This window comes from Thamnophis elegans, chromosome 3 (assembly GCF_009769535.1).
Source record: "Thamnophis elegans isolate rThaEle1 chromosome 3, rThaEle1.pri, whole genome shotgun sequence".
Classification (NCBI taxonomy): Eukaryota; Metazoa; Chordata; class Lepidosauria; order Squamata; family Colubridae; genus Thamnophis; species Thamnophis elegans.
The window spans coordinates 33164790-33192455 of record NC_045543.1 but is presented as its reverse complement, the minus strand read 5'-3'; the positions used below and the strand labels follow the sequence as shown (position 1 = coordinate 33192455).

Genomic DNA, 27666 nt, shown 5'->3' with positions numbered 1-27666 from the left:
ATCAGAGAGAGAGAAGGGGAGAGAGAAGGGGAGAGAGAGGGGGAGAGAGAAATGAAAGAGCTGGAAGGAGAGAATGAGAAGAGAGGAAAACAAATCAGAGAGAGAGAAATGAAAGAGCTGGATGAGAATAAGAGAGGGAAATGAGAGGGAAACAAATCAGCAAGAGAGAGAGAGGAAGAGAGAGAAAGGAAAAGAAAGAAAGAAAGAAAGAAAGAGAAAGAGAAAGGAAGGGTGAGAAAAAAGAGAAAAAAGGAAAGAGAAAAAGAAGGAAAGAAAAAAAGAAAGAAAACGGATGACTACAATTGAGCCAAAAACTTGGTTGCTAAGAGTGTTGTTAAGCAAGTTTCACCAGATTTTACAAATTGGCCACGCCCACCCAGTCACATGACCACCAAGCCACACCCACAGAACAAGTAGGGAAAATTTTTGGATTTCACCACTGGATATACAGGAATACTTTTTACCATGGATCTTTTTCAGGGTATTTGTACTTAAAACAGCTGGATATATGATATCATTAAGAAACTGCAAGCTACATAGTTAGCAGTGACAAAGAGCTGATAACAGTAAATCCTAATTTCACTATCACCTTTTAAATGCTTGGGTATTCATAGTTGTGGATTATTCATTCTACTACTATATCACACAGTTGTTATTTTTATCCTTGCTGCTTGACAGGCATGAGATTAATTTCCACCTCTCAATTTTATTTGTTAGACTATTCACTCAACTTATCCATGTACCTTTTTATTTTTTGACAATAAAGTTTTTAATGCTATCCATTCATCATACCATCAAGACAGCACTATGTTGAAGATCTGAGAGATCAGAAAAATGGTATGATGATTTTACTTGGGCTAAATCAGATTCTGCATCTTTCACTACTGTAGTCTCTGCTTCCTACCAGTGTATTTATATTAGAAGAAACACTAATATACTGTAATCTCCAAGTGCCTCTTTCCCAACCCATCTTTAAAAATGGCATATTGGTCAACTATATCATATAGTTAAAGATGTAAAGAAGTTTTTTTTATTTCTAAGTTTCATATAATTCTGGAATAGAATATTCATAATCAGGACATCTCTCCTAATAAGTTCTGCATTATATCATGGTATTTATACAAAAGTTATATTAAATATTATATATTAACGTGTATTGTAATTTCCCTACAAATTATCTTAAAATTCTGAAATGATTTTGAAATTATTATTATATTGTGTTACATTACTAATGTTTAATATTAAATGTTTAAAAGTTGGTCTTATTGTTGATAAATGTTATCTTTAATATTCTATCATACATACCTGCCCATCACCCAATTCCCCTTCAGGGTAAGCAGTATTAGGCAAAGTGCCGAAAAAAGGTAACAATTAATAAGCACAATAAATTAAATGGATATAACAACAAAAACACTTTTTACTAGATCTAGTTGACGCCAACACCATTCATAACTCTCTCTATCTCTTTCTGTTCTTGAACAATCCTCTCTTCCAGCACATCCATAAATCGTTTCTTTTTTTCTCCTTTAAATTTCCTGTCCTTGACTGTCATTAATGCTATCCAGGTACAAGTTTTTTGGTTTTCTTGACATCTTCCTCGTTCTTCCTTTATATAAGCTATTCATTGTTCTGCAATTTGATCTTAATTCATTTTTCTATATGATCAAATTACTTCGATTTAGTACTACTATACTGATTATTCATTCTATCATTCATTCTTGATGTTGTCTACTTTCGCCATATTTTAAGTAACTCACTTCAACTTACGGTAAGTAGTTGTATGCCATATAATTTTCCCCAGGTTTAGTACACATTTTAGCAAAATATAATTTACTTGTTCTTTTTTCCTTTCATTTATGACTTGAAATTATTCATTCCATTTTTTGGTCAGTATAAATATCTTGTTTATTTGATATATTAATTCTCAGACTCATACAATCTAACAAGCTAATATCAACTGCAAATCATTTGGATTCTTGGCAAACAAGACTACATCACCTCCATACAAAATATGCATACATGTTCATAGTTTGTTTACTTTATATAAAATCCAAAATGTACTCTAGAATGTTTCAAGTGTTCAAACCTTTCATTCCTGTAACTGTCAATATCAGATCTCAACATGGCTACAAGAATATTTTCTTCCTGATTCTGTCTCTCTTGTGGATGTAGGTTAGGGAGAGCGTGTGAAAGGCACCATGAGAATAGGGAGGATGTACAATGGTATGTGAGAGGTACTGTGCAGATTGGGAATGACATATAAGTGTCGGCATGGTGTGAATGGGGAGGGCCTGGGTGCAGCGGGTGCACAAGATGGGGCAAACTTACCCCAATGACTTGCAATCTTCCCTGTCATTGACTTTCTGGGAAGCTATTATTAGAAGTAATAGAAAAAATTACAAACCTGCTTTGTGCTTCTTTATGTTTAGCCTTATATTCTTCTTCTAAAACTTGTTTGGCTTTTTTTAATTCTTCGGCCATGAGGGTCTTTGTGGAAGATAATTCACTGTTACATTGAGCCAAAGTCTTCTGTGTATTCACTAAACTGTCTTCTAACTGCTGGATAGTATTCTGTTGCTCCTTTAGAGTTTTCTGTAATTCTACAATTAGAGCAGCCTGCTGTTCTTGAAGACAAGTCATTTCTGCTTCTCGAAAGTCAAACTGTCTTTGCCATGTTTGCTTCTCATATTCTGCCTTGTTCTGAAGCTCTTTACGAAGTAATAATAATTGTTCTTCAGCTTCTGCTACCAGTATCTCCTTTTCATGTCTCCATTCTTCAGCTTCTGCTTTATGAGTCTGTTCCACTTCCTGGAGCAATTTTCTAGTTTTTAATTCAGCTGTATCATCTTCAATTAGTTTATGCTTAATCTATTAAATATTACAAAAAATCAATTTGTTGTCTATGTCCAGATTGTCATCATTTCTCTCCTTTCCCTCCTCCCGTTACCTACCATCCTGATACCACAATCCATCCTATCTCCTTCATCAATTGTTCCCTCAAGTCCTGGGAACCATTTAACATAATCATCTCCACAACAAACAATCACAGCCAACTATCAGTGAATAGCATCTCCCCAATCTGCTCCCGCTGTAGCACATTCAGCAGCTGGAGGAAACACCAAGTGGTTGCAAAGGCTACACCCCACATTCCTTTTACCATTTGCTAAGGGCTGGAGCTACTTGCTTAATCTCCCAGTACACAGAGCCAGTTCAAGATTTTAGGATTGCAACAAAGAATGCCGAAGGCAGTCCCACAGGAGATCCAGAAGGCAAATGTCATATTAGCATTTTTATTAAATCTTCATAGGGCAGAAATTGCTTTCTCCACTTTTTATTTCACCTTCCTTTGCATACAACTCGACTTACAGCTGTAATTGAGTCTGCCAATTATGGTGGTAAGTCATTATGGTCATAGCCATGTCATCATGTGATCAGACCAGATTTTATCATTTTTGCAGTGATAGTCAAGCATATGACACGGTTGTAAAACAAACCCACTGTTCACTATGGGGTGGGTTTTTCCCCAGAAACTGGAAGTAAACACCGGTTTCTGGGAAAATATCATAAATTGTGGTCATGTTACCATGGAGTCCAAAAATAGTTGTAAATGCTGGCCAGTTGCCAAGCACTTAAAATGTAGTCATGTGACCCAGGTGTGGCTAGATATCGTAACTTTGGAACTGAATCATAAGTAGTTGGGGGGGGTTCATTGTAAATTTAAACAATCGCTAAGCAACCAGTCATAAGTCAAGGACTACATATATTCCGACTCTTCTTTCTTGTCCTGATAAAAACATATTTATTTACTGACCTTGTCATTGACTTTTAGAAAAATGTCTGCTACAGTCAGTTTGCTTTTTTCTATACTACCAATAACAATCTGAATATTTATAAGCTAGGTTAATGGTAATAACTTTGAGCTAGTTCCATCTTTAATAAAGCCATCTTTTAAATTTGAAATTAAATTACAGTATTTTTTTTTAAATTACTTATTTTTGTTTACCCTTGATTGCATAGTAAACACACACCTTATTGGTATTTTTAAAAAATGGCATAGATTACTATTTTTCAATAATAAAGATAACTTAAATGCTTAAACAAATTATTTTCTAAAAGCAGTATTTTTGCATTGCTCAGTATATACCTGTTCTAATTCTTCTTTCACATTCTTTTCTTGTACTATGCCGATTTCTTTTAATTCAGAATTTTTTTTCTTCAGTTCTTCTATTTCTTCTTGTTGACTAGAAACGGATTGCTTCTCAAGCTGAAGACAACCCAGGGCATTCTTGTATTCATTCTCTAATAACAAGAGTCGCTGTGCCACTTCTGTTTCTATCTGACGTCTAGCATCTTGAGTACTTTGTTGACGAATTTTAGAAATCTCTGAAAATGATGAAATGTTTTAAAGCAAAGAAAAGAGGGTTTCATAGACCAACAGTCCTCAATCTTTCTGGCTCTACGGACTGGTAGAAGTGATGGGGGTGGTGGGGAGGTTGGGATTGGAGACAATGGCTTCATGGGTGAAACTTAATTCTGCGCATGCACAAATAAAGCTTTACTGCTCACCCACAGACTGGTTCCCAAAGGCCTGGGGGCCCCTCAGATAAGACTGTAATTGATACTTTGTCTTGTGAATTCTGAGAAACTATGTTGTCACTTCTATTATGATGCAGTTAAAATTATTCATAAATCTAATTCTCTGATAAGAGACAATTGTCAAGCCACATGAAGTAGCTGGAGAATATTGGTTCTGTCCCAATGAAAGCCAATCTAGAAAAGTTACTCCTGCAAGTTAAAGTGTCAGTAGAGAAGATATATGTATCTAAAAGTATGTTGAAATTCTAGAGATGGGATTAACAGAGATCTTATTATTTAAGGAATAAATCAGGAATATCGTCCCTTCATTAGTTTTATAAATAACTCAAGGCAGTGAACATACTTAATACTCTTTTCTTCTACTATTTCCTCCACAACAACAACCGTGTGAGGGGAGTTGGACTGAGAGTGAATAACTGGCCCAAGGTAATTCAGTTGGCTACTAAGAATTGAAGTAAATTTTATAAAAGGTTTCAAACAATATTGCTCTAAACAATATAACCAGGTAATTCAACCATTTAGTTGCAGATTTATCAAATTACACATGATAAAATATTTCAATATAACTTTCAATGTATTTATGTAACTGCATTAAATATAAGGTTTACCAATCTTTGTAGATACTGTTAGATTTTAAGATATTTTTACAAAATTACTGTGTTATATAGCAGTTTTAGTTTACAAGATTTACAACAGCAACAAAAAAAAATGTGACATTTAGAGACTGAGTATATTATGATACATATTTCTCTATATATTAGGATATGGTTAGGGTTAGGATAGCAGAGGATGGGGAAGAACTATTCTCTGCCAGTTCTGTACTTAAGCCATTAATTGTATCCTTAAATCATTAGTGTTTGATCTTTTTAATCCTTAAGAGGTTTTCTTTTCTTTTAAGCAAGCAAAATTTCAATATAAAAAATACTATATCCCAAAACTGCGATGAGGAACCTTCATTTGCTCCCATATAAAATACTCATTGTAAAATACATTTTTAATTTTAATAATTAACTGCTATAGGTAGTCCTGTCCAAACAAATATGAAGGGATTTGCAACCTATGCTCAAGTTACAACCCTTGCGGCGGCCCTAAGATCACACGATTGAAATTAGGGCATTTGGCATCCCACACACACACACACACACGATATGTTGCCAAGCTTGCTGCATTCATGTGATCACTATTTGCAATCTTCCCTACAGGTTTCCCAGTAGTAAGTCACTGCCCTGCCCCCTTTTTAAGCAATGTGTTTGCTCTATGAGGGCGGGGCGGGGGAGGGAGGAGACACCAGACAATCTTTCCTATACTTGACCTGTTTTTTTTTTTCCCATTGCACAGAGATGATATTGAAAAGGAAGGGATTACAAAGGGAGAGCAGGGACTCTCCACTCTGCAAGGGTGGGGAGGAGGGGATAGAAAAACAGGTCAGACACAAGACAACACAAAATGATTATAATGGCAATCATGTGAGCAAGGGACACTGCAAAGGTCATAAGTGTGAGCATTGGTCGTAAAATTATTTCTTCAGCATCATCGTAACATCAACTGGTTCTGAACAAGCCAGTGAATAAGTGAGATTTTTCTCTACAATATATGACTACTGGCTAAGTGGATAATCAATTATTTATCTTTGACATTTGATGTAAAATGTGCCAATTTATAATGTAGAGTTTTTCTTTTAAATCTATAACATATCAGGGCATTTAAAAAAACCAGCTTTCTTGTGAAACAGTCTTTTACCTTTGAGATGTTCTTCTGAAATTTTTGCATGGAGCTGTTCAAGATGTAAACAATGCTTCTTTTTCAGTTGTTCTATTTCAGAAGTATATCTATCTGAGAGCTCCAGTTTCAGCTTCATAATATTCTCTTGATACTGGAGTGTGAGAGTAGATCTTAATAACTCAATCTCATGTAAATGTTTTTTATCCAAACGCAGTTGTAAAGAACGAAGTTCTTCCTAGAGTGAACAAGTAAGAGAAACGTATTAAGACTAGGAAATGTAACTTTTAATCTAATTTAAGTATTTTGCACTATTTTATACATTACCACAATATATACTCTTGGTTAAAGTGCAGTATTATACTAAAATATGCAGATGACATTTTACAACATGACAATCAGGTTGAGGAAGCTAAATCTTCATAAAGAAAATGAGAACTGAACAAGTGTTAAGTATAGCATTGGTTTTAACAACCGGAATATTACTGCAAACGAAGTCAAGGGGCAGAAATGAATAAAATAATTCAAGAAAAAATATTCAATGATAATGATTTTAGAACACAAGTAAAATATTCAAAGTGATTAATTTATAGTGAATTATCTTTTTAAAAGATTTAAAAAGAATATGAAAATAGCATAAGCATTAAAATTGTGTTTTTACATATTTAAAAATTTGAGAAAAATGTTTTTAGAGCAGTTTTAAGATGGTAAAATTATATATTTATTTTCTTCAAAAAATATTTTTTCCTGTGAATAAAAACATCTCTTTGAATTGGGTAGTTCAAAACTACAAAATTTTAACCATGCAGAAGGAAATGATTTTTCACATCACATTTAAATTAAAAATGGATTGCTAAGACCTGACCAATAACGAATAGAAACAGAATTCAAAGAAAATTCAATTCAGCCATTCAACATAGCTCAGGAACAAAGAGGGCTGCCCTGCTTCTCTAATGTGAGCTCTGGAAAGATCTGCAGCGATCCACAGCTTGAGTAAGCAGAGAAGGCCATTCCGTTTCTGGGCCATGTGGCACAACCCTGGAAGTAGCTGCCATTTTGGAGTGCCTGCAATTCAGTGCAGCCCCCCCCCCCAAATGGCAACCACTTCTGAAACCATGTCATGTGGCCCAGGAACATAACAGTTTGTCCTTCTTCCCTAACCCAAGCTTTGGAGATCTTTGAAAGCTGTGTGTGATAGATGATGCAAGGTGAGGAGGGTCTGGGATCCAATGGGGTGGGAAGCAGGCCCAAGACTTGTAGGGACTCTAAGGGGTGGGAAGTAGAGCACAGAATGCCTCAGTGGGTTGGGGAAGCCTCTGGAGTCCTGGCATGTGTCCTTTACTAGTCCTCCAGTGCCTCCCTTGCACATGTTTAATGATTGCATTGGAAAGAGTAGGGAGGGGGATCGCAAGTGCGTGGATACTTCACTTAATGGCTGTCATGACTTCTGACTGTAATGGGCAAGTTCCATCAAGGTTATCAGTAAAATACTATCTGTAATTCAACTGTTGACTATTCAACCTAACCATTTAAAACAGAAACAAGAACACGCTTTTCTAATTTCAGTAATAGGCAGCCTGCAAGTGGGAAGCTCCACTATAAGGGCATGTTCTCAGCAAATCGTACCCTGAAATCTTTACTCTATAGAAATCAGGTAGTATGGAGGAGCTAAATAACTTTCAAATACTATTTATTGCTTGGTAACTGACCTTATAGTGCTCCAATTGCTGAGTTAACTGTTCAAACAAATCCAATCTCTCTCTTTCTGTCATTTCTTCCAATAGTGTAATAGAAGGGCTATATAAAATATATGGAATAATTCAGAAAAATAACTTTAGCTAGTATTCTTTTTAAGAACAGAATAATTTAAACTTTCTGAATTACAATCTGAATCTTAAAATCCTCACATATGTATCAATATTGTAACCTATGATGAATCAAATAAGAAAATACTAGCATCAAGTAAAACTATATGGATTTCCTAATTCATGTTCACTTATCATAGTTAGAAGACACAAGTTAGTAACATACAGCTAATTTCACACTTTGCTCAGTAAAATTCTAAAATTCCAATATATGTAGAATAGAGGAATAATTGCTCAAGTGTCACTTGAAAGCTATTCTCGTATAAACTGGAGTCATAGTACCTTTTCCTATTCTTAGTGAACATGGCTAACTAAAAAGTTTTCTTTAACAAGAAATTAAGATAATTACTATATTCATCCTAAACTAGGATTTAAGGCTTACTGAGGTGGAACCAATAGCAGAATAGCAATATTAAATTATTAGCTTCACCCAAATTCCATATCTTGTTCTTGTGATTTTTCCATCTCCTCTATGGAATAATCTTTTACTTCTTGCAATCTCTGATGCAACATTGTTAATTCTTCTCTGTAATTTTCTTCCACAGACTTTAATTTCTGTTCAAAATAAAGTCTTAGTTGTTCCAACTCAATTTCATGTTCAGTCTTTTTTTTATCCCATTTAAGTTGATAATCTTTTTTAAGATATTCCAGTTCTTCCACATGTGAGGTACGAGCAAGCAGCTGTATTTTCAGTTCTGATGGGTAAAAAATATTGTTCACTTTAAATATATTAATTCAGCTGATTTTTTTTAATGCAATCCCTATACTATTAAGGTTTCAATACTGAATGCAAACACTACTGAAAACAATGGGACTTAATTCTGAATTTGGAGATCTCATTACAAAAACATTCAATAGGATACTGTACATTCATTCACACACACACACACACAGTGTGTGTGTGTGTGTATGTGTATATATATAATGATTTCAGCTAAAGTTTGTAATATAATTTGATTTTCTCAGCTGGCCCTCTGAAAAGAAATAATATGAGAAATAAATGAATAAACTGTTTTTCATCAGTTTTTTCTTTCAAAAGCCTCCTCATTCTATCTTGCAAATTTGAATTTTACAGGATGCCAATGATTGCTTAATCAACTCAAATCTATACTCTACATAGGGAACAGATATGACAGTAGTTTTATTTTATTCATCAGACATATATGGCTGTCAGATTACAAAGATTCAAGTCAGCTTTTCAGATCAAAGAAACACCTTAGATCCCAAATGATAACCTGACACCCATTTTTAACTGTTCTTTTTTCATTTCTCAGGGGAGAGGCTGCAATGCTTTCTGGGCAAATAATAATAAACACTTATTCTTTCTATGGTATAACTATATTGCACTGTACAAAATTAGGGGACCAGAACAAGAACTAAAATTGCAAAATTAAATTAATATTACTCCACAATATTTTACTATTTATTTAAAATGTATTTTTAGAAGGGCTTTGGGGATAACATGTAATGCAAGGTTACAAGTAGCACATTCTGCATTAAGTTGGAAAACCAGATTGGGGTCTTGTAACCTAGGATGAATTAGTTGTGCAATTCCAATTGATAAAGGTATAGTAATTCCATTATGCTCTATCAGATCCTTAAAAGAGAGTTCCTAAAGAAGGAAAGAAATGTCATTGAATTTCTTTAAATTCTCTACATAAAAAATGCAATATTTTGTTTCACATGTAGACATGATCTACAAAACTACAAACCAAGTCAAGGCTAAGTATACTTTAATTACTGTATAGAAAGTTACTGGAGGTGTATTTTAGGTCATTATTTGAATAAATACCAGATTTTGAGATCTCACGACACAAATGCTTAATATCATTCTTGCATTGATTCTATCAAGTTAAATAAATCAAAACAATGTCATGATTAATACATCTTGTATTATATCTGTCCAATTAACTTTCTTGGGAGAATTCTCTATCTATGGAAGTATTACTGAATAGTTTTGCTTTGTGCAATTACAGCATCAAGTGCTCTTTAAAAGGTGAAAGATAACTAAGCAAGATTACCAAAGATTGATTTTGAGTAAATGGGGAAAAATGTGTATGAGAATGTCAGTTGGTCTTACCTGAACTGCATGTCTCGAGGGTGGTGTGGGAGCAGTCACTGATGGGTATTGTCACGGCCCATTTGCCCGGAGACTGAGGTAAATCTGAGGACACTCCCTCTGCTCTTCCTTCTGACTCTCTAGATTAACCAGTGGTCCAGTCGAAGAAGAACCTGGGAAGGAAGGGACAGAGACCACCCAACCCCCTCCCAGCTACTGACCTGTAGCTAACCCACTCAGGCCCTGGCGCAGGCGCGCCTGATGGGCGGGAAGTGACTGCTCCCATGCCACCCTCGAGACATTCAGTTCAGGTAAGACCAACTGACAGTCTCCAAGGTGGGGCATGGGAGGAGTCACTGATGGGACATACCAAAGCTAGATGTCCATGGGAGGGATCATTGGGCCTGAGTCTCCTGAGTGTCCAGAACACCCTGAAGGACCCTCCTCCCGAAGGATGCCTCAGCCGAGGCATACGCATCTAGCTGGTAGTGCCTGATGAAGGGTAAAGGTGAGGACCAGGCGGCAGCCTTGCAGATGTCCTCGATGGGTGTCCCTAAAGTGGCAGCAGTCCGAGTGGAATGAGCAGTGATGCCCTGCGGCACTGGCAGCCCTCGAGCCTGGTAGGCCTTGGAGATGGGTAACCTTATCCATCTGCTGATGGTGGTCGGGGAGACCTTGGCTCCCCAGGCCGAGGGATGGAAGGAAACAAAGAGGGCCTCCATCCGCCTGAAGGCGGCTGTGCACTTGAGATAAATGCACCGTGCCCTTCTTACGTCCAGATGGTGCCAGGACCTCTCTCTCTCTCTGTTGAGGGGGAAGGACAGAAATCCAGGACGATTACCTCCTGGCCCCTATGGAAGGGGGAATTGACCTTAGGCATGAAGGCTGGATCGAGTCTGAGCACGATCCTGTTGCTGTGGAAGGAGCAAAGGTCCGCCCTGGTAGATAGAGCATTAAGTTTGGATCACCTGGCAGAGGTGATCGCCACGACGAAGACGACCTTGAGGTTAAGGAATTGTAGGCTCACCTCTCTGACAGGTTCGAAAGGTGTCTCCAGGAACGCCTGGAGCACCGTGGGGAGGTCACAAGAGGGAAAACGGTGGATCACCAGAGGCCGAAGGGTAGCTGCCCCTCAGAGGAACCTCTTAATGACCGAGAGCTGGGACAGGGACTGGGACACCCCCCTCCAAGGATAGTGGCTAGGGTGGAGACCTGCCTTCTGTGGGTGCTGTGTGCCAGACCCTTCTCCAGACCATCCTGGAGGAATTCCAGTACCTGAGGGACTAAAGCCGACGACAGATCTACCTGAGCAATCCAACATCATGCCTCGAAGGAAGTCTAGGTCGCATCATAGATGCGGGTAGTGGATCTCCTCCTACAGCCTCAATGGTCCTGATGACTCTAGAGGAAATCTGAGCGTCCCTTAGTTGCTCCCGCTCAAGCGACAGGAGGTTCCGTTCCGCCCAGTTCCCCAGACGTCTTCCCTTGTCGCGCAGTGCCACGGAGTGAGTGCCACCCTGCTTGTTCAAGGCCTTGGCTGCTACATTGTCCATCAGCACTAGAATGTGACTTTCGGCGACCATATTCTTGAACCGCCGAAGAGCTAGGTGAATTGCTCTGAGCTCCAGCCAGTTGATGTTCCTCCGCAGGTCCATCGGCATCCACCGGCCCTGGGCCAACTGGGACTGCAGATGAGCCCCACCAACCGAACAGGCTTGCATTTGTCGTTAGGACCAGCCTGTCTGGCTCCCTGAACAGGGAACCCATGGCCAGATGCTGGAATCTAGTGGAAGGGACTAGATGGCTCTTCTCGAGGTTGAAAGAGAACCTTAGGGACCGTAAGGTGCTAATGGTGGGACTGAGATCCCCCTCTGCTTGAGCAGCCAAGGAGGCCAGGACGAGGATATCATCCAGGCAACAATGTAAACGAACCAGGATGGAATGAAGGTGGGCCGCGGTCACGGCCAGCACCTTGGTGAAGGTCCTGGGGGCAGAGGCCAACCCGAAGGGGAGGGCCCTGTATTGGTAATGGGAGCCGCCGTAAGAGAACCTGAGGAACCTAGTGATCCAGGGCAATCATGATGTGGAGATACGCCTCCATGAGATCAATGGAGGCTAGGAAGTCCCCCTGTCTGATCCCCTCCAGGATAGACTTGAGGGAAGCCATTTTAAATTTATGGTAAATAAGCCTGGAATTTAACAGCTTGAGATCCAGTATGGCTCCCCATCCCCCTGAGCTCTTGGGAACCAGGAACAGGTGGGAATAGAACCCTGATTCTTTCTCCCCCCCAGGACTGGTTCTACTGCATTAATCTCCAGATGACAAATGGCTTTGCGCATGAGGAAGTGCTTGACCGGTTTCTTGGAGGAGAGAAAGATGCGGAATCTATTTGGGGTTTGGAAACGGAACTCCAGGTGGAGCCCCAACCTGACTGTCTGGAGGACCCAAGCATCTGTGGTGATGCCCTCTCAGCAGTCCGCAAACAAGGAAAGGCATGGGGTGATCCGGTCCCAAATCACTTTGCTCTGCGGAAGTGGCGGCCTCCCCTACCCCTCGAAAGGGCTGCTTGTCAGGCTGCTGGAACCTATATCTGTCCCTGGAAAATAGCCTGTACCCCTGCCTGGGATACCTGGGAGCAGAGTACCTCTGCTTCTGGAAGTCCTGCTCGGGAAGTCGATAGGAGTGTTTTCTATAGTAAGGTGCCGCCCGGTGGTCTGAACGTCTGGACGTGGGTGGGAAGACCTTCCGCTTGTTCTTGTCCTCGACAAGGATGGGATCCAGGGAAGGGCCAAATAGTTTGTCCCCTGTGTACTCTGCTTCTTCCAAATGCCACTTTGCCCGGAACTCGGCCTGCCAGTGGCGTAGCCACAGTAGACGTCTGGATGCCACTGAGGATGACAAGGCCCTGAAAGAATACTTTACCACATCCAGGGTAGCATCCGGCGATAATTGAGTGGCCGCCATCAATTTCGTAATGTCCTGTAGTAGCCTCACGTCCGATGCTGGTGTCCTGTCTCGGATCTGCTCCAGCCATAGAAGGATGGACTTGTTGAAGGAAGAAGTGGCGACCATCGCCCTAATTAATCATGAGACAGCCTGGAAGGTCTTACGCATGACCAGCTCCGCTCTTCTGTCCTCTGCCCTCAGGCAGTTAAGATATATCCCCTGTCACCACAGCAGAGGAGGAAGCCAAGGCAGCCACTGGAGTATCCACGGAAGGAACCTGTAAGGCTTGGACGAAAGAGGCATTAAAATTATAAAATCTGCAATCATTGCTCCCTGGGGTGGAAAAGGAACCGGGCCTAGACCACTGAGACTTGAGAACCTCCAGAAGTGGTCTGGAGTGGGGATCTCCTCCTTTTCCACCTGGGGCTGTGGAAAAGACCCTTATTTCCCCTGCTAGTGCTGGGAGTAGTGGGGTTCTGGCTAGGAATTGGTGTGGAATCCAGGTCTGCTGCTGCCTTGGCCTTGCGTAGCAAGCAACTGAATGATGGAGGAAATAGGCCCATGATGGTTGGGGCCTCTGGGGTTAGGGCATCCTCATCCTCTGAGAACCCAATATCCTTCTGCTCCTCCCCCTCTGACTCTGAGCCCTTTCTGGCAGTGGAGGGGGAAGAAGCTCTGAGCTCTCTGGGGACTGAAGGCTTGGGCTGGACTGTCTGCTCTCGTAGAGCCTGGCTCCCTGAAATTGGTGTTGCATGCCTAAAGCAATACCATCCGCAATCGCTCTGGCTATCACATTCTGGAAGCTGTCACAGAGTTCTGGGTAGGCAGAAGAAAGGCTTGGAGGCTCCAGGTCATCTCTGATGCCAGGAGATCGAGAAGCCAAGTGCTGCCTGGGGGAACTCGTTGCCTGCGGCCAAAGGGATCATCCCTTGCCCTTGGAGAGTGGGAGGGCGATAAGGGAGGGGATAAGGGGCTGCCCTCCCTAAGGTCTCTCCATGTGCCCTGAGAGCCAGGATCCTCAGCCAAAGGAGAGGGCCTGAGAGGGGAATGTGATCTGGCTGGGGAGGGGCTGATGATATATCTGGCCCTCCTACCAGCCACTCCTCTGCTCCTGGTGGCCTCCGCCATCGCAGTACTCATGGTTTGTCGTCTCTCTCTACCTCCTCTCACAAGGATCCCAGGTCTCTCCGCTATTGCGCAGATTCGGTGCTCCTTCGAATCCATGCTCTTCTCCGCCACCCACCGATATGCGGGTCGAAGGGAGACCGGTGCACTGCCATCAGCAGGGCCCTCCCTGGATTACTGGCGGAGCACAGGCCCAACGAGCCCTCCTGGGTGAACGTGGTGGTAGAAGCGCTTGCGGCGACTGAAACCTGTGCACCTCCTTACGCTTTGCGCATGCACCCTCAATTCAAAATGGTGACCGCCAACCATGCAGTCTGATTGCCCGAGGCAGCTCTGACTGAGTTGCTCTCCCCATGCCATGATCTGTCGCCTGAAGAATCCATGCTGTCCTCAATGATTTGGTGATCCCGTGTGGGATCGTCCGTGGCTCGCGGCCTGAGATCCCCCCCCCCGGATACCGGTGGCTCGGGGCTTGCAAGATTGCAGCGAGCGCAGCTTGTGCTAAGATGAGGTTAGGGCAGCACAGGAGAGAGAGGTAGGAGGCTTAGGAAGAATTAGGGAGTGAAATAAGGATAGTAATCCGGAGAGTCACCAAATTAGCTCCTTTTGGGATGGAGACTGAGGTTAATCTGGGGAGTCAGAAGGAGGAGCAGAGGGAGTGTCCTCAGATTTACCTCAGTCTCCGGGCAAATGGGCCATGACAATACTCATCAGGGACTCCTCCCACGCCCCACCTCGGAGACACAGTAATCCTCTCTGACTCCAGATCATTCAGGCCTATATGAATCAAATATCATTACTATAAGGAGGAGAGATATTGACGCTGAATCTTAAATACTTTATCTGCCTAATGAGAAGAGAGAATTTATTGGAAAAGACTTTGATGCTAGGAAAGATTGGAGGCCAAAGGAGAAGGGTACAACAGAGGATGAGATGGTTAGATAATATCATCAACCAGTGAACATGAACATGAAGAGTGGAGGATCAGGGAGCCTGGGAGAATTGTGAAGAAAGAGATACAACTTAGAAACTGAACAACAACCATTACTGTGAATTGGAATTAAAAATTTACAAGTGAGTTTATGATACATATGTCCCATACTTTTGAACATGAAAAAAATGTATCTATTTCCAAATATAATTTAAAATGTGGTTAATTTAAATATAATTTAAAAGAAGCTATTAATAATTCCTTTTCTAAGTATACAATAAGATACTAAAACAATCATTCCTTTAATATGACACTGGTAAACATAAAACAAAATATATTCACTAAATTATAGCATATCTATTTTAATTACAATTTACAATTTCCCAATTTTAAACCTACCACTTAATTCTTGCCGACTTGCCCTTGCGCCATCCAATTGTGACCAAAGCTGCGTCATTTCTTCTTCTGATTCTGCCTTTAGTTTCTGTATCTATAGAATATAATTATAATTTACCACTTCATGGTCAGTTTTTACATTAACATGTTACTATATGAACTGTGGAACATTATTAAGCAGGAAGCTGAATAATCAATAGGAAAGAAATGCCACTTTCATTTGGATCACATGTACAGTACACAAACAATATTAATATTTGATAATACTTTAGATATAGAAAGTTAGTGGAGGTACACTTTTTCTTATCCATTATTATATGAAGAAATATCAGATTTTGAGTTATCACAAGCTCAAATGCTTAAAATCATACTCTTTTTGCAATGATTCTATGAAGTTTTTGTTGTATATCACAACAATGTTGTGAAATAATAAAGCCATGTAAACAACAACTACATTTTTGCAGGGCATCTATGTTATTCTGGCTAATCTCAAAAAATGAAATAAGACCAGGCCTGGTGATTACTTGCATGGGGAAACCATCAGGATATACCAGACAAGGTTATACCAAATTATGCCAGAGTAGGAAATTTTAAATAAGATTTATATACTGTTGTTGAGACACTGGGAGTTGAGCTAGGAGCTTTACATGTACATAGTGATTAGGAACACTAGCACTAAAGTATTTTCTTCCACAGCTCTAGAAAATCTGAAATAGCTTAAAATCCTTGACATTATGGACAGTAATAGGGATACTCAAAGTGTGAAGTAGGACAATGTCAAAAATTGCAACAGAGAAGTGAATTTCTAAGTGTTGTCAGACCAGTGGATTTTTATACACTGAAAGGACAGAATGCTTCTTTCCCTTTATGGTTTTGTGTTGCAGTAAGGCACAATTCTGCACAACATTTTAAAATATTGACTCCCAAGAGGATTTGTCTTTATCAAATACTGTGTCCATAATACATATTTACCTCCTGCTGCAACTCTTCTACTTGTTTCTTGTTTTGTTCTTTTATATCTTGCGTTTCTTTTTCATGCTTGATCTGCAGTGTTTTCATGGTTAGATGGTATTTATTTTCTAGATTTTTATGTTCCACTACAAAATAATGTTGAGTTCTGTTATAAACATTCTTGTATTATAAGATGGGATGACTCATTTAAACTATCTTTTTTAGTATCAGAAGTAGAGAACTAGAGAATTCTGAAGAGATGTAGGAAAATAGGAGCGAATTTTATGGGTTTAGTTTGTATAATTTTATTTAACTTTTAAAAAACAAATCATTGAAATTTTTGGAGCAATCAAAAAACAGAAAAGGCTATTACAAAAAGAATTATATGCTTGTCGGTGGTGTGTATGCATGTTTGTGCATGTATAATAGATATAATAGGAAGAAATGGGAAATTGCTATTTCAAGCATCTTCTCCATACAGTACTATATAACATATAGATGAATCACACCTGGAAAAAACAACAAAAGGCAAAAGGGATAGCTGTAAAGAAGAGTGGTTAGCAGTTTAGGTACAAAATAAACTTGGATAGCTTTTCTAGAATGGATATATATGGAGATGAAAGGGATATGCTGTTAGACAGAAAACATTTAAATGTAATGAAAAACAGTGAAACAAGCCACATAAAATACCAAAATAAAATGATCCTAGCAAGGAATTTGCATGAAATAAAAACATGTTTTGTTTCCCCACTTGAGTTTCAAATTGACTATGTTGCAAGGTATAAAGCTTAAAAGAACATTACAATTCCCCATTCCTTTGGAACAAAATTGGCAGAACAAAAGTGAGGATTTGACCCAATACCAAGAATAAAGAGCTAATCATCTCATAAATATTCTTCACTAAATAGATATTTAATCATCCTTATTCAAATCAGTATGGGATACTTTCAACAATACAATCAGGAAAAATTAAATATCTTATTTTCAGTTGAGCACAGGGGCTTATGAGGTCTTACATATTCTTTGCTATAAGCCAAGTCCCTGGAGACTATCGTCCTCCAGAAACCCCATTGCAAGCAATGCTGCTGTTTCTTCACAGGAGAAAAGACACTTAATACTAAAATCTAGATGCATCATTACCGGTAAATAGTGTCTAGAACTCTGGGGAGAAGACATGGATAAAACTGAGATTCTTTAGAACTATTGGCAGAAGGTGATAGTGACTGTGTAAGAATTGGACTAAACCTCACACTATAACTTTTCCTACGAGTGCAGAAGACTAAGCAAATCTTGATTATCTGGGACAAAGAAGAAAGCAACATTATTTAGTACAGATAGTCCTCAACTTAAAACAATTTGTTTACTGACCATTTAAAGATACGGCACTGAGAAACGTGACCTATGAATTTTTAACACAACCATTGCAGCATCCCCATGGTCACATGATCAAAATTCAGATGCTTCACAACTGACTCATATTTATGGTTGCAGTATCTCTGGGGATCAGGTTATCCCCTTTTGCGACAAGCAAAGTCAATGGGGAAACCAGATTCACTTAACAATTGTGTCGCTAACTTAACGACTTCAGTGATTCACTTAGCAACATAAATTTTCGGCAGCATTGTGGCCATAAGTTGAGGTCAACCTATATAGAGTATCTAGTATTGATTCTGATATTTAGTTTTAGTTCCTAGTTACCAAATTTCACATCATTTTGTATGCCAGTCAACTTTTGAAAAACATACTTCAAAATAAATGAAGTATATTTTAAACTGATAACAGTAAAAGACATCTACTTGTTTTAATGCTACAATAAAAAAAATTATTTTGCTGATTTCTTGACCTCTCTGGGGAGCACAGAAATATTGGAGAGAAAATTATTCCCAAAATAAAGTGCTTACTTGCAGCCTCTCTTTTTTCAAGAGAAAGTGTCTCCATTGTTTTCTTTAATTCTTCAGTTTCTGCTGTTAAGTTTTGCTTCAGCTCGTTCAGTTCAGTCTGATGTTTTACAGATAACTCTTCAGATACATTTTTTAAACTGACATCTACATTCAAGGCCCATTCCTTTTTAAGAGTCTAAAAAGAAATTAAATTTAATAATGAAAATTCCATTACCTTAACAAAACATTTTTCCAAATTGGATTCTTTGCAATTTTAGTAACTCTTCTACTCTGTTCCATCTACTACATTATAAGACTTCACAAAAACAGAATAGGATTCTATTGCAAGGCCTCTATCAAAACATGAAACACAACCTACCTTTTTTTTTCAAGAACACTAACATCTTACTAATCATCTCAGGATTCTTTTAGCACCTCTGAAATCTGTCTCCTAATGGGAAACACAGAACTCTGAATATATCCTTAACTAGATAACCTTAGAAAGACTGGTATTGGCAATTTCACTCATATACTTGCCTCTTACATAAGGGGCATTCTGGAAAAACTGAAACAGCAACATTTGTCACTCTTCTTAACACTCTTACCCCATCCTTCTTTCATACATATATCCTTTTTTCCATGTCTTTAATAGAGTATATTTTCTCACTCCAAGGCAGAAGAGCCCAGAGTTATGCAGATTGTAATGGTTCCCAGCTACTGATCGCCAACCTATCAACTATTGAAAAACAGTAGCTAGGATGAAGATAGGAGAGGCAATAGCCAAGAGTGAGTGAGTTTCTGCAGTATTTTCTGTAGTGTGAAATTTAACCTACATTAGAAATGAGAACACAGACCTATTGACATCTGAAAATTATATATACATAACCTGCTTTTAATTAGCATATTCATATCAGAACAATATTAAAACAGATCTTTTAATTTAAGATAGAAAATGTTATTTAATAAAATAACTAATTACATATAATACCTCCAAAATGTGAATATGCTTCTCCTCCATTTCCAGACTTATTTTCTTCTTCATTTCATCTGCCAAATGAAGTGGAACAGAATGGGACTGACATATAGGTTCAAATGTATATTTTTTTAAAATTTGGTAGTGAAAGCACATTTTTCATTAATTTTCAAAGTTAGTATAAATTTTTGTACATCTTTCTTGTTAATATTCCCTTTCAGCTTGCACAAAATAGTCAGAATATTACAAAGCTTGAAATATATGTTTTTATTTCATTTAATTTTTTAAAATTTTACTGGCAACTCATTTTTTATTTCATTGTATTTAATCACTCTGAATATACTGCATGATCCATTATTACAGTATTTGGGATTCATTTTCCTTCCTGTTTATTTATTGCTTCTGATAATAAATCAGCTCATCAAAAAATCTGGTGTTTTATTAATCATATTCTTGAGTGAGAATCTGTAAGTTGTATACCCATGTCAAGTTGATGTTTCAAAACCATTTCTTCCTTTTCTTTCTGATTCTGTTTGTTTACGTGCTCCAATTCAAAATGGTATCGACTTTGCAGAACTGCAATTTCTTGAGCATGCTTATCATTGAGCATTTCACGGAGCTCCATTAAGGCAGTTTCCTTCTCCTTTATCAGATTCGTTTGCATTAGCTCCATCTGAGATGTGCATATGTTATTTGAACTTAGTCTTATAGCTTCCAATTTAAGATTATCTGGGACCTAAAAATTAAAGAAGACAGCATATGAATGAATATGCTTTATTATAACTATCAGTTTCTCACAGTATTAGAGTTCCAATGCTGTGCTCCTTGGAATCAAGCTTCTACTAAAAACAGAAGATATATTAGGTTTATATATTAGGGTTTTTGAGGGCAGCATGCTGTTTCCTCACAGCTTGATTTCATAATTAGTATAACATCATGCCGACAATATAAATGGCACAAATTAAAAACTCTATTTGTTGCAATCAGTGGGTATTTAACATCTGCAATAGCCAAAGACTTTATTATTCTATTGAATATGGTACCTCAGCTAGCTGCAGCTCCTCTTGAAACGTAGTTTCCACTTTTTGTTGCAAGTCTTCTAATAACTGCTTTTGTTCCTCCATCAGTTTAGCATGTAGGTTTTTGTTCTCATCTTGACACTTATAACATTCACCTATGTCATAACTTTGTTCTTGTTCCTGAGCCTAAGGAGAAGTAAAGAGCATTACATATATTATACACTAGAACATTCACATACCCATCAGAAACATGATAACCAGATTTCAAGGTTGGAAACAAAATTTGCTTTTTATTATAACCCTGAGATCCAGCAGCTGCAGTAAACATATACTTGGAATTAAGTAACTCCAACTTCAAGACTACTTTAAGTATTAGAGCTGAATTTACAGTCTTTTAAAAAAAATGAGTTTTCTTCATCAGCAATATGCTTTACTGTTCGAGGTTGGTCATTTTTCCTGCTGACTTTAAATAAATTGGATCAGGAATGCACACTGTTCTACTTCAAATCACCAAGCTATCCAGATATCCCTTCACTCTTCTGATAACAGCATAAAGTATTATTAAAATGTACTTTACTTTTTTTCCTCCAAGATTACAACAGTTTGATTTGTGTATCATTTGCATACTACACTAAGATAGTTTTTAATATTTGCTATAATTAAATGATTAGCATCGTTATTTATCCCATGGCTGTTACTATAAAATTCTGCTATGAATTCGAAGTATTCTGAAATCTTGCAGCATCTTTATTATGACTTCAACTACTCTCTTTTTCTTTAGTTAAAGAGATTAATTTTAAGATGCGCATCTTCATTTCCCTGATTTTCTGGATTATCCCTGCTAAATCAGTTCCTCAATTAACTTCTAAAGCAAATTCCTTTTACTTAAGGAAGTCTTGCTTTTTATATTTACTGCTTTAAAATACTGACAGAGAATGTAAATGTAATATGTCTGTAATATAAGCAGCTGGACCAACACACCATGGCCAGCATAGAGTACTCTGTAACTATTAAAAGTATATTAAACCAATTTTAGGGCCTTTTCCCTCTAAAATACCTCTAATAAAAATAACTGTTTGTAATGTTATTTATGTTATTAAAAGGGACATGGCAGCTCAGTGGCTAAGATGCTGAGCTTGTCCATCAGAAAAGTCGGTAGTTTGGCGGTTCGAATCCCTAGCGCCACGGAGTGAGCTCCTGTTACTTGTCCCAGCTTCTGTCAACCTAGCAGTTTGAAAGCATGTAAAACTGCAAGCAGAAAAATAGGAACCACCTTTGGTGGGAAGGTAACAGCATTAGGTGCGTTTAATCTGCCAGCCACATGACCACGGTGACGTCTTCGGCCAGCTTTGAAACGGAGATGAGAGTTGGGAACGACTAGCATACATATGTGCGAGGGGAACTTTTACCTTCACCTTAATGTTATTTATATGCGGCCCCTAACTCTGGGCAGTTTACAATTGTTCAAAACATCTGAAAACAAGAAACGCAAAAACACAAAAACAACAGAACACACAAAATCAATTTATTCTTCTATCGGTGCAGGGCAGACTGATGTAGTGTGCCCGCGCATACGCTTAAGTGGTGAAGAGTTGTCAGCCATTCCTAACGGCGAAAGGGAGGTAGGGAAACCACACAAGACCCCCTTGGTGAAAGACCAGTTGAAGAAAGAGAACCTCCTAAGAAGGCGGGAGTTGTTACTGCATTGAGGCAGGGCTACGGGCAACCCTCCTGCGCATCTCACACCTAAGGCGGCGAGAAGGACCCTTCCTCATCCGGCACACAACAGGGTCCGGCCCTTCGCCCCCTAACCCAGGCAGCTCGGAAAATAAGCGCCTGCACTATGCGGCCACCCCGCCCAGAGCAAGTGGAAAGCAACGCACCTTTGAAAGAGCGCGGGGGCTGCCATCAGCCTCTCGAACCCCTGCCGGATCTTCCCCTTCCATACCCAACGGACGCCCTTACTCTCGGCCAGCAACGGTCGCGCAACCCATGGAGGCCTCCAACTTTCAGCCAATGGGCTCCCTCCTCCCACCCAAGCGCCCTGCAAAGCCCAAGCGAAGCAGCCTCGGCGCCTTGTATTGGAGCGCCGGGAACCAATAGGGAGCTAATAGCAGGGCGCGATGCTCCAAACTGAGCTTGCGGCGCAGCTTCCGGAGCCTGTAATCGCCGAATGGGGAAAACCGCGGGGTGGCGCACTTAGAACTCCGAAGCTCTTTTGGGGTCCTTGGGGAAACAAAGCTTTATTTTGGTTTCGATTCTCAAAATTTCGAAACTACAACCTGTCTAGAGGCTTCAGTATTGTATAGGAAAGATGGAGTCAGAACGGCCTCTGGAAAGAAAGTTATGTATTAAATTCCCTACGAATTCATATCAGCCTGTTTCTGCCGATCGTGTACTCAAAGTCATTGGCACAGCCGTTTCTATAGTAGTTTTCTGTGTATATTCTTTTTCACCTTTATAAGCCATCCTAGGTCGTTTGCGATTGGGCGGGCAAAGAAAATGAAATTGCAGAGTGTTTTCGGAAGGCGTGTTGATGTATTACTTTTGTGGAAGAAAATAAATAAAATAAAGCGTTAGTAATTTCTACTGTCCAATAACTTCTCGATCACACTCCAATCTAGTACACTAGTGAAGAAATAAGATACAGTATGTGTATATATTGGGTATATGCTAACGTGACCAGATTTTCAGATTGGTAAAGAGGGACACCTTTGGGGGGGGGGGGGGTTGATTAAAAATTTTATACGGAGCAACAAAATTTTTCATATAACGCAAAAATAGTATTGTATTTTTTTATTTCAACATAACTACAATTTACAAATATAAATTGTAACTGTTGCCAAACATCAAAATTTTGATCACATGACCATGAGGATGCAGCAACGGTCGCTAAGTGTGAAAATGGCCGCTAAGTGTGAAAAATGGTCATCAGTCACTTTTTTCAATGCCATTGTAACTTTGGTCACTATACCACCTTTCTTGCCACAGTTCTTAAGTGAATAACTGCAGCTGGTATTTTGGATAGAATCTTTTTTTAAATAGTCTAAGACAATTTAAAAAAAGAATCCACACCGAATAAATTGAAGTAAAACATTTCAAACTATTCCACGCAGAATAAATTAAAGTAAAATTATTTTTAAAAATTCTATGCACAATATATTTCAAAGTATTGTGCATAGAATTTTTAAAAATGGTTTCACTTCAATTTATTTTGGATAGAATCTTTTTTTAAATAGTCTAAGACAATTTAAAAAAGAATCTACACAGAATAAAACTTTTAAAAAATCCTATGCACAATAAATAAAATATTATTTTAAAATACATTAAAAAATAAAAGAAAAAACCCAGCTCACTTACCAGCAGGCACAAGTGAGCACTCCAAGTCAATCCAGAATGATATAGATTTAATACAAAGAACTGAGCAAATTAAAATGGTGAAATTAGTCCCAGGGAAATATTTTTCAAAGAAACTTTGCCACCATTTTTCCCACATCAGCTGACCTCCAACCTCCGTGCCCCTCCCCTCTGGGAAATCTAGGAAGGAACACTCGCTACCTCTCTAGCCAAGTATTTCCTGCAGCTCTATGGTACTTGGTCATTTTTTCTTATAAAATGAGGTAAAAGGGGTGCGGGGGTCCGTTTTCTTGCTTTAACATTTTAATATCTTCAATGAACGTACTGAGACAGAGAGAGGTTTAGACAGAGTGTCTTTTGTCTTGCCCCAGTTAGGATTTCTTAAGCAAATCCACTGGGCTTTCAACATGAAGCCAGAAAATCGGGACTTTTTAAAAATGCCCCGGGACATGGGACAAATTGTTAGAAATCGTGACTGTCCCGCTGAAATTGGGACGTCTGGTCATCTTACCATAGTATAGTGTGCAAGAGATCAGGTAGATTTCCTTAAGGTCCCCAGACAAGAAGAATTCTGTGGTATTTTATCAGCTGGAGGTATTTAATACTTATCTGAGTGCAGGTAAGGAAAGAAGTATGATAACAATCAGAGCAAGCTCATACTCTTATCAACCAATAAACAACCTCTTATTTGCTAGCAGGCATTGTTGCATTATTAGTTGTGGGTGTTGAAGTTCAACAAAGACATTCCAAGGAACTATTTTATGTCTTTTTTTATTTCCAAAAATTGTTTTAATTTTGTTTTCCATTTCACAATCAGGAAAGATTGTGAGATGTAGTTTAATGATAGCCCAAAAAAGCAATTATCCAGCGTATTGTACTGCATTGCATTGATTAAATTACTATCCTTTACATCACAATAAAAGCCTTTGGAAATTAGATAAAACAGATAAAACAAGAAAAGCAAAGAGGATGAAAGAAAAGTGGAAATAATAACATTAGTGGTAATAATAGTAATGATTAAAAAGAGCAAACAGATTCATACGCTAGTAGGGAACCCTTTGAGTCAGATTCCATGTCTTCTGATTGCATTTGGCTGTGGCACAACATTTTGCATCATTCAGAGATAAAAGACAAATGGGCAGGAAGGATTTGTTTACTATGCTCTCTTCATTCTAGTGCTTTGCCCACAATAGGCTAGTGCTAGCCAGAAATAAATAGAAACTAAATGCAAAGTTATAAAAGACATATAAAAGACAAATAAAATATAAAATAAAAGAGAGGTATGAAAGGGAAGAAACAGAAAACAGAACAACAGAGTTGGAAGGGATCCTGGAGGTCTTCCAGTCCAACCCCCTGCTTAGGCAGGAAAACTTACACCACTTCAGACACTTTTAACCACTTCTGGTTATCCAATCTCTTCTTAAAACTTCCAGTGTTGGAGCATGTACAACTTCTGGAGGCAAGTTGTTCCACTGATTAATGAAACTGTTTGGAAATTTCGCCTTAGTTCTAAGTTGCTTTTCTCCTTGATAATTTTCCACTCGCTGCTTCTTGTCCTGCCCTTGGGTGCTTTGGAGAAAATAGCTTGACTCCCTGTTCTTTGTGGCAACCTCTGAGATATTGGAACACTGCTATCATGTCTGCCCTGGTCCTTCTTTTCATTAAACTAGACATACCCAGTTCCTGCAGCCGTTCTTCATTTGTTTTAGCCTCCAGTCCCCTAATTGTCTTTATTGAAACCTTATGGGGGATACCCATAACACAACCATTTGAACATGGATCTCCACCTAGATGAATATTTTACAATTAGGCTACTGCAGTTCTACAAAAAGCAATATTTTTTACAGAAAACTTTGGAAGAAATTTAAGATTTAATGATTTAAGATTAAGATTTAATGGATTTGTATGCCGCTCAATTAAGATTTAATGGATTTGTATGCCGCCCAATCCCGAAGGAGATGCTAATTCCAAAGCAAGAACTAAATTAAGTAAACTTAACTCTAAACCACCATATATATTGATGCTACATTTGATCATGTCTTGAATATGCATCCTATGCTATAAGCTGATATACTAGAAAGACAAGTCCCTTCTTTGAGTAGTTGACAGTCTACTTTGAACGATCTACCCATAGAGATCCGGACCCTTACCACCACTCCAGCCTTCGGTAAAGCCACCAAGACCTGGCTGTTCCGACAGGCCTGGGGCTGTTGACTAATCCAGCCCCACTTAGATGGAATGCATGATGTGGAATTTTAATAATTGTATCTTTTTATGTTTAATTTTTTTCTATGTTCTTTTACCCTGCCTGTAAGCCGCCCAGAGTCCCAAGGGAATGAGCAGCATACAAATTTATTAAAACTAAACTAAACTAAACTTTGTGTGACAAGAAGCACATAGCAACAAGGTGTAGATAGAAGGTTTCTCTTTTTTTATTTTTTTAAAAAAGGGGGAACTAATGCACTTGCCATATATTTGAGGTTTCATTTTGGTAGGTGGATAAAGGTATAAGGAATGGGCCAAAAGATTTTAGTGGGAAAATAACGAGTATGTTTAATTGACTGGAGCTAAAATCAATTGAGCGTAAAAGTGGTTTGCTTTAGCTACATCTTGTCTCACATTCATTAAAGGCATTATTTGGTGGAACTGAAGAGTTTAGTTACTGTAGAGGACAGTTATCATGCACAGATGTACTTCCCAACCTCTTCCCTTGGGGATCGTTGCACATCTGCCAGGTAGTAGATGATTTGCAAATTATTATAATTTCCAGTTCTGCTCATGACATGTGTAAATTAACTTAGAAATTACATGCTTAGTACTTTACTTCTGTTCCCCATTAACATTTTTTTTAAAAAGAACGTTTCTGCAATATGCTACCGCAACTTGTCCTTTTCTGTCTTCCTTTACAAACAAAGTTTCCTTCTGTTAATCTAATTTGGGGGTGAGATGAGAGTCAAACACACAGAATTAACTTCCCAATGCTGCCTTTGGAGACTGTTTTTTAGAACTTCCCAGGTTAACCTTGAGATTTCCACCTAGCAATAGCACTTAAGAGTTATATACTGCTTTACAGTGCTTTACATCCCTCTCTAAGTGGTTTATAGAGTCAGCATATTGCCCCCTACAATCTGGGTCCTCGTTTTACCAACCTCTGAAGGATGGAAGGCTGACTCAACCTTGAGCCTGGTGAGATTTGAACCACCAAATTGCAGTCAGCCAGCAATCAGCAGAAGTAGCCTGTAGTGCTACACTCTAACCACTGCGCCAGCACAGCTCTAAGTATTGATCAGGCTCAAATTTGCTTACTCTATTTATGAATATCCATGCGCTCTACATGGGGCTACCCCTGAAAAGTGTTTGGAGACTACAGCAAATCCAGAATGTAGCCGCGCGAGCGATATTGGGTGAACCGAGATACACCCATATTACACCTATCCTCCGCGAGCTGCACTGGCTGCCAATTGGTCTCCGAACGCAATTCAAAGTGTTGGTCATTACCTTTAAAGCCCTACATGGCTCAGGACCAGCGTATTTGCGAGACTGCCTACTGCCACATACCTCCCAACGGCCAACAAGATCCCACAGGGTGGGCCTCCTTAGGACGCCATCAGCCAAACAGTGTCGGCTGGTGGGGCCTTGGAGGAGACCCTTCTCTGTGGCTGCTCTGACCCTGTGGAATCAGCTACCCCCAGAGGTCCGGACCTCACCCACCCTCATGTCCTTCAGAAAAGCTGTTAAGACCTGGCTGTTCCGGCAGGCCTGGGGCTGTTGATCTTATTATGTAGGGTCCAGCCCCAATCAGAACGTATGCGTGTTGGATAATTTTTTATTTTTTTATTTTTATTTTG

The 27666-nt window shown here is 39.1% G+C and overlaps 1 protein-coding gene across 1 annotated transcript in view; it reads right to left on the bottom strand.

The window, feature by feature from the left end:
* The window catches only part of LOC116505884 (pericentrin-like), a 90628-nt gene extending 68117 nt beyond the window's left edge, over positions 1-22511 (bottom strand). Inside the window, exons 1-12 of the mRNA XM_032213353.1 lie at positions 22345-22511; positions 20486-20647; positions 19923-20178; positions 19458-19516; positions 18491-18665; positions 16611-16735; positions 15642-15732; positions 8611-8875; positions 8025-8112; positions 6337-6553; positions 4145-4383; positions 2405-2868 (exon numbers count right to left, since the gene is read on the bottom strand). Coding sequence (XP_032069244.1) covers positions 2405-2868; positions 4145-4383; positions 6337-6553; positions 8025-8112; positions 8611-8875; positions 15642-15732; positions 16611-16735; positions 18491-18665; positions 19458-19516; positions 19923-20178; positions 20486-20647; positions 22345-22407 — 2204 coding nt within the window. The 5' untranslated portion in view covers positions 22408-22511. The remainder of the gene's footprint in view (positions 1-2404; positions 2869-4144; positions 4384-6336; positions 6554-8024; positions 8113-8610; positions 8876-15641; positions 15733-16610; positions 16736-18490; positions 18666-19457; positions 19517-19922; positions 20179-20485; positions 20648-22344) is intronic.
* Between the last annotated feature and the right edge of the window lie 5155 nt (positions 22512-27666).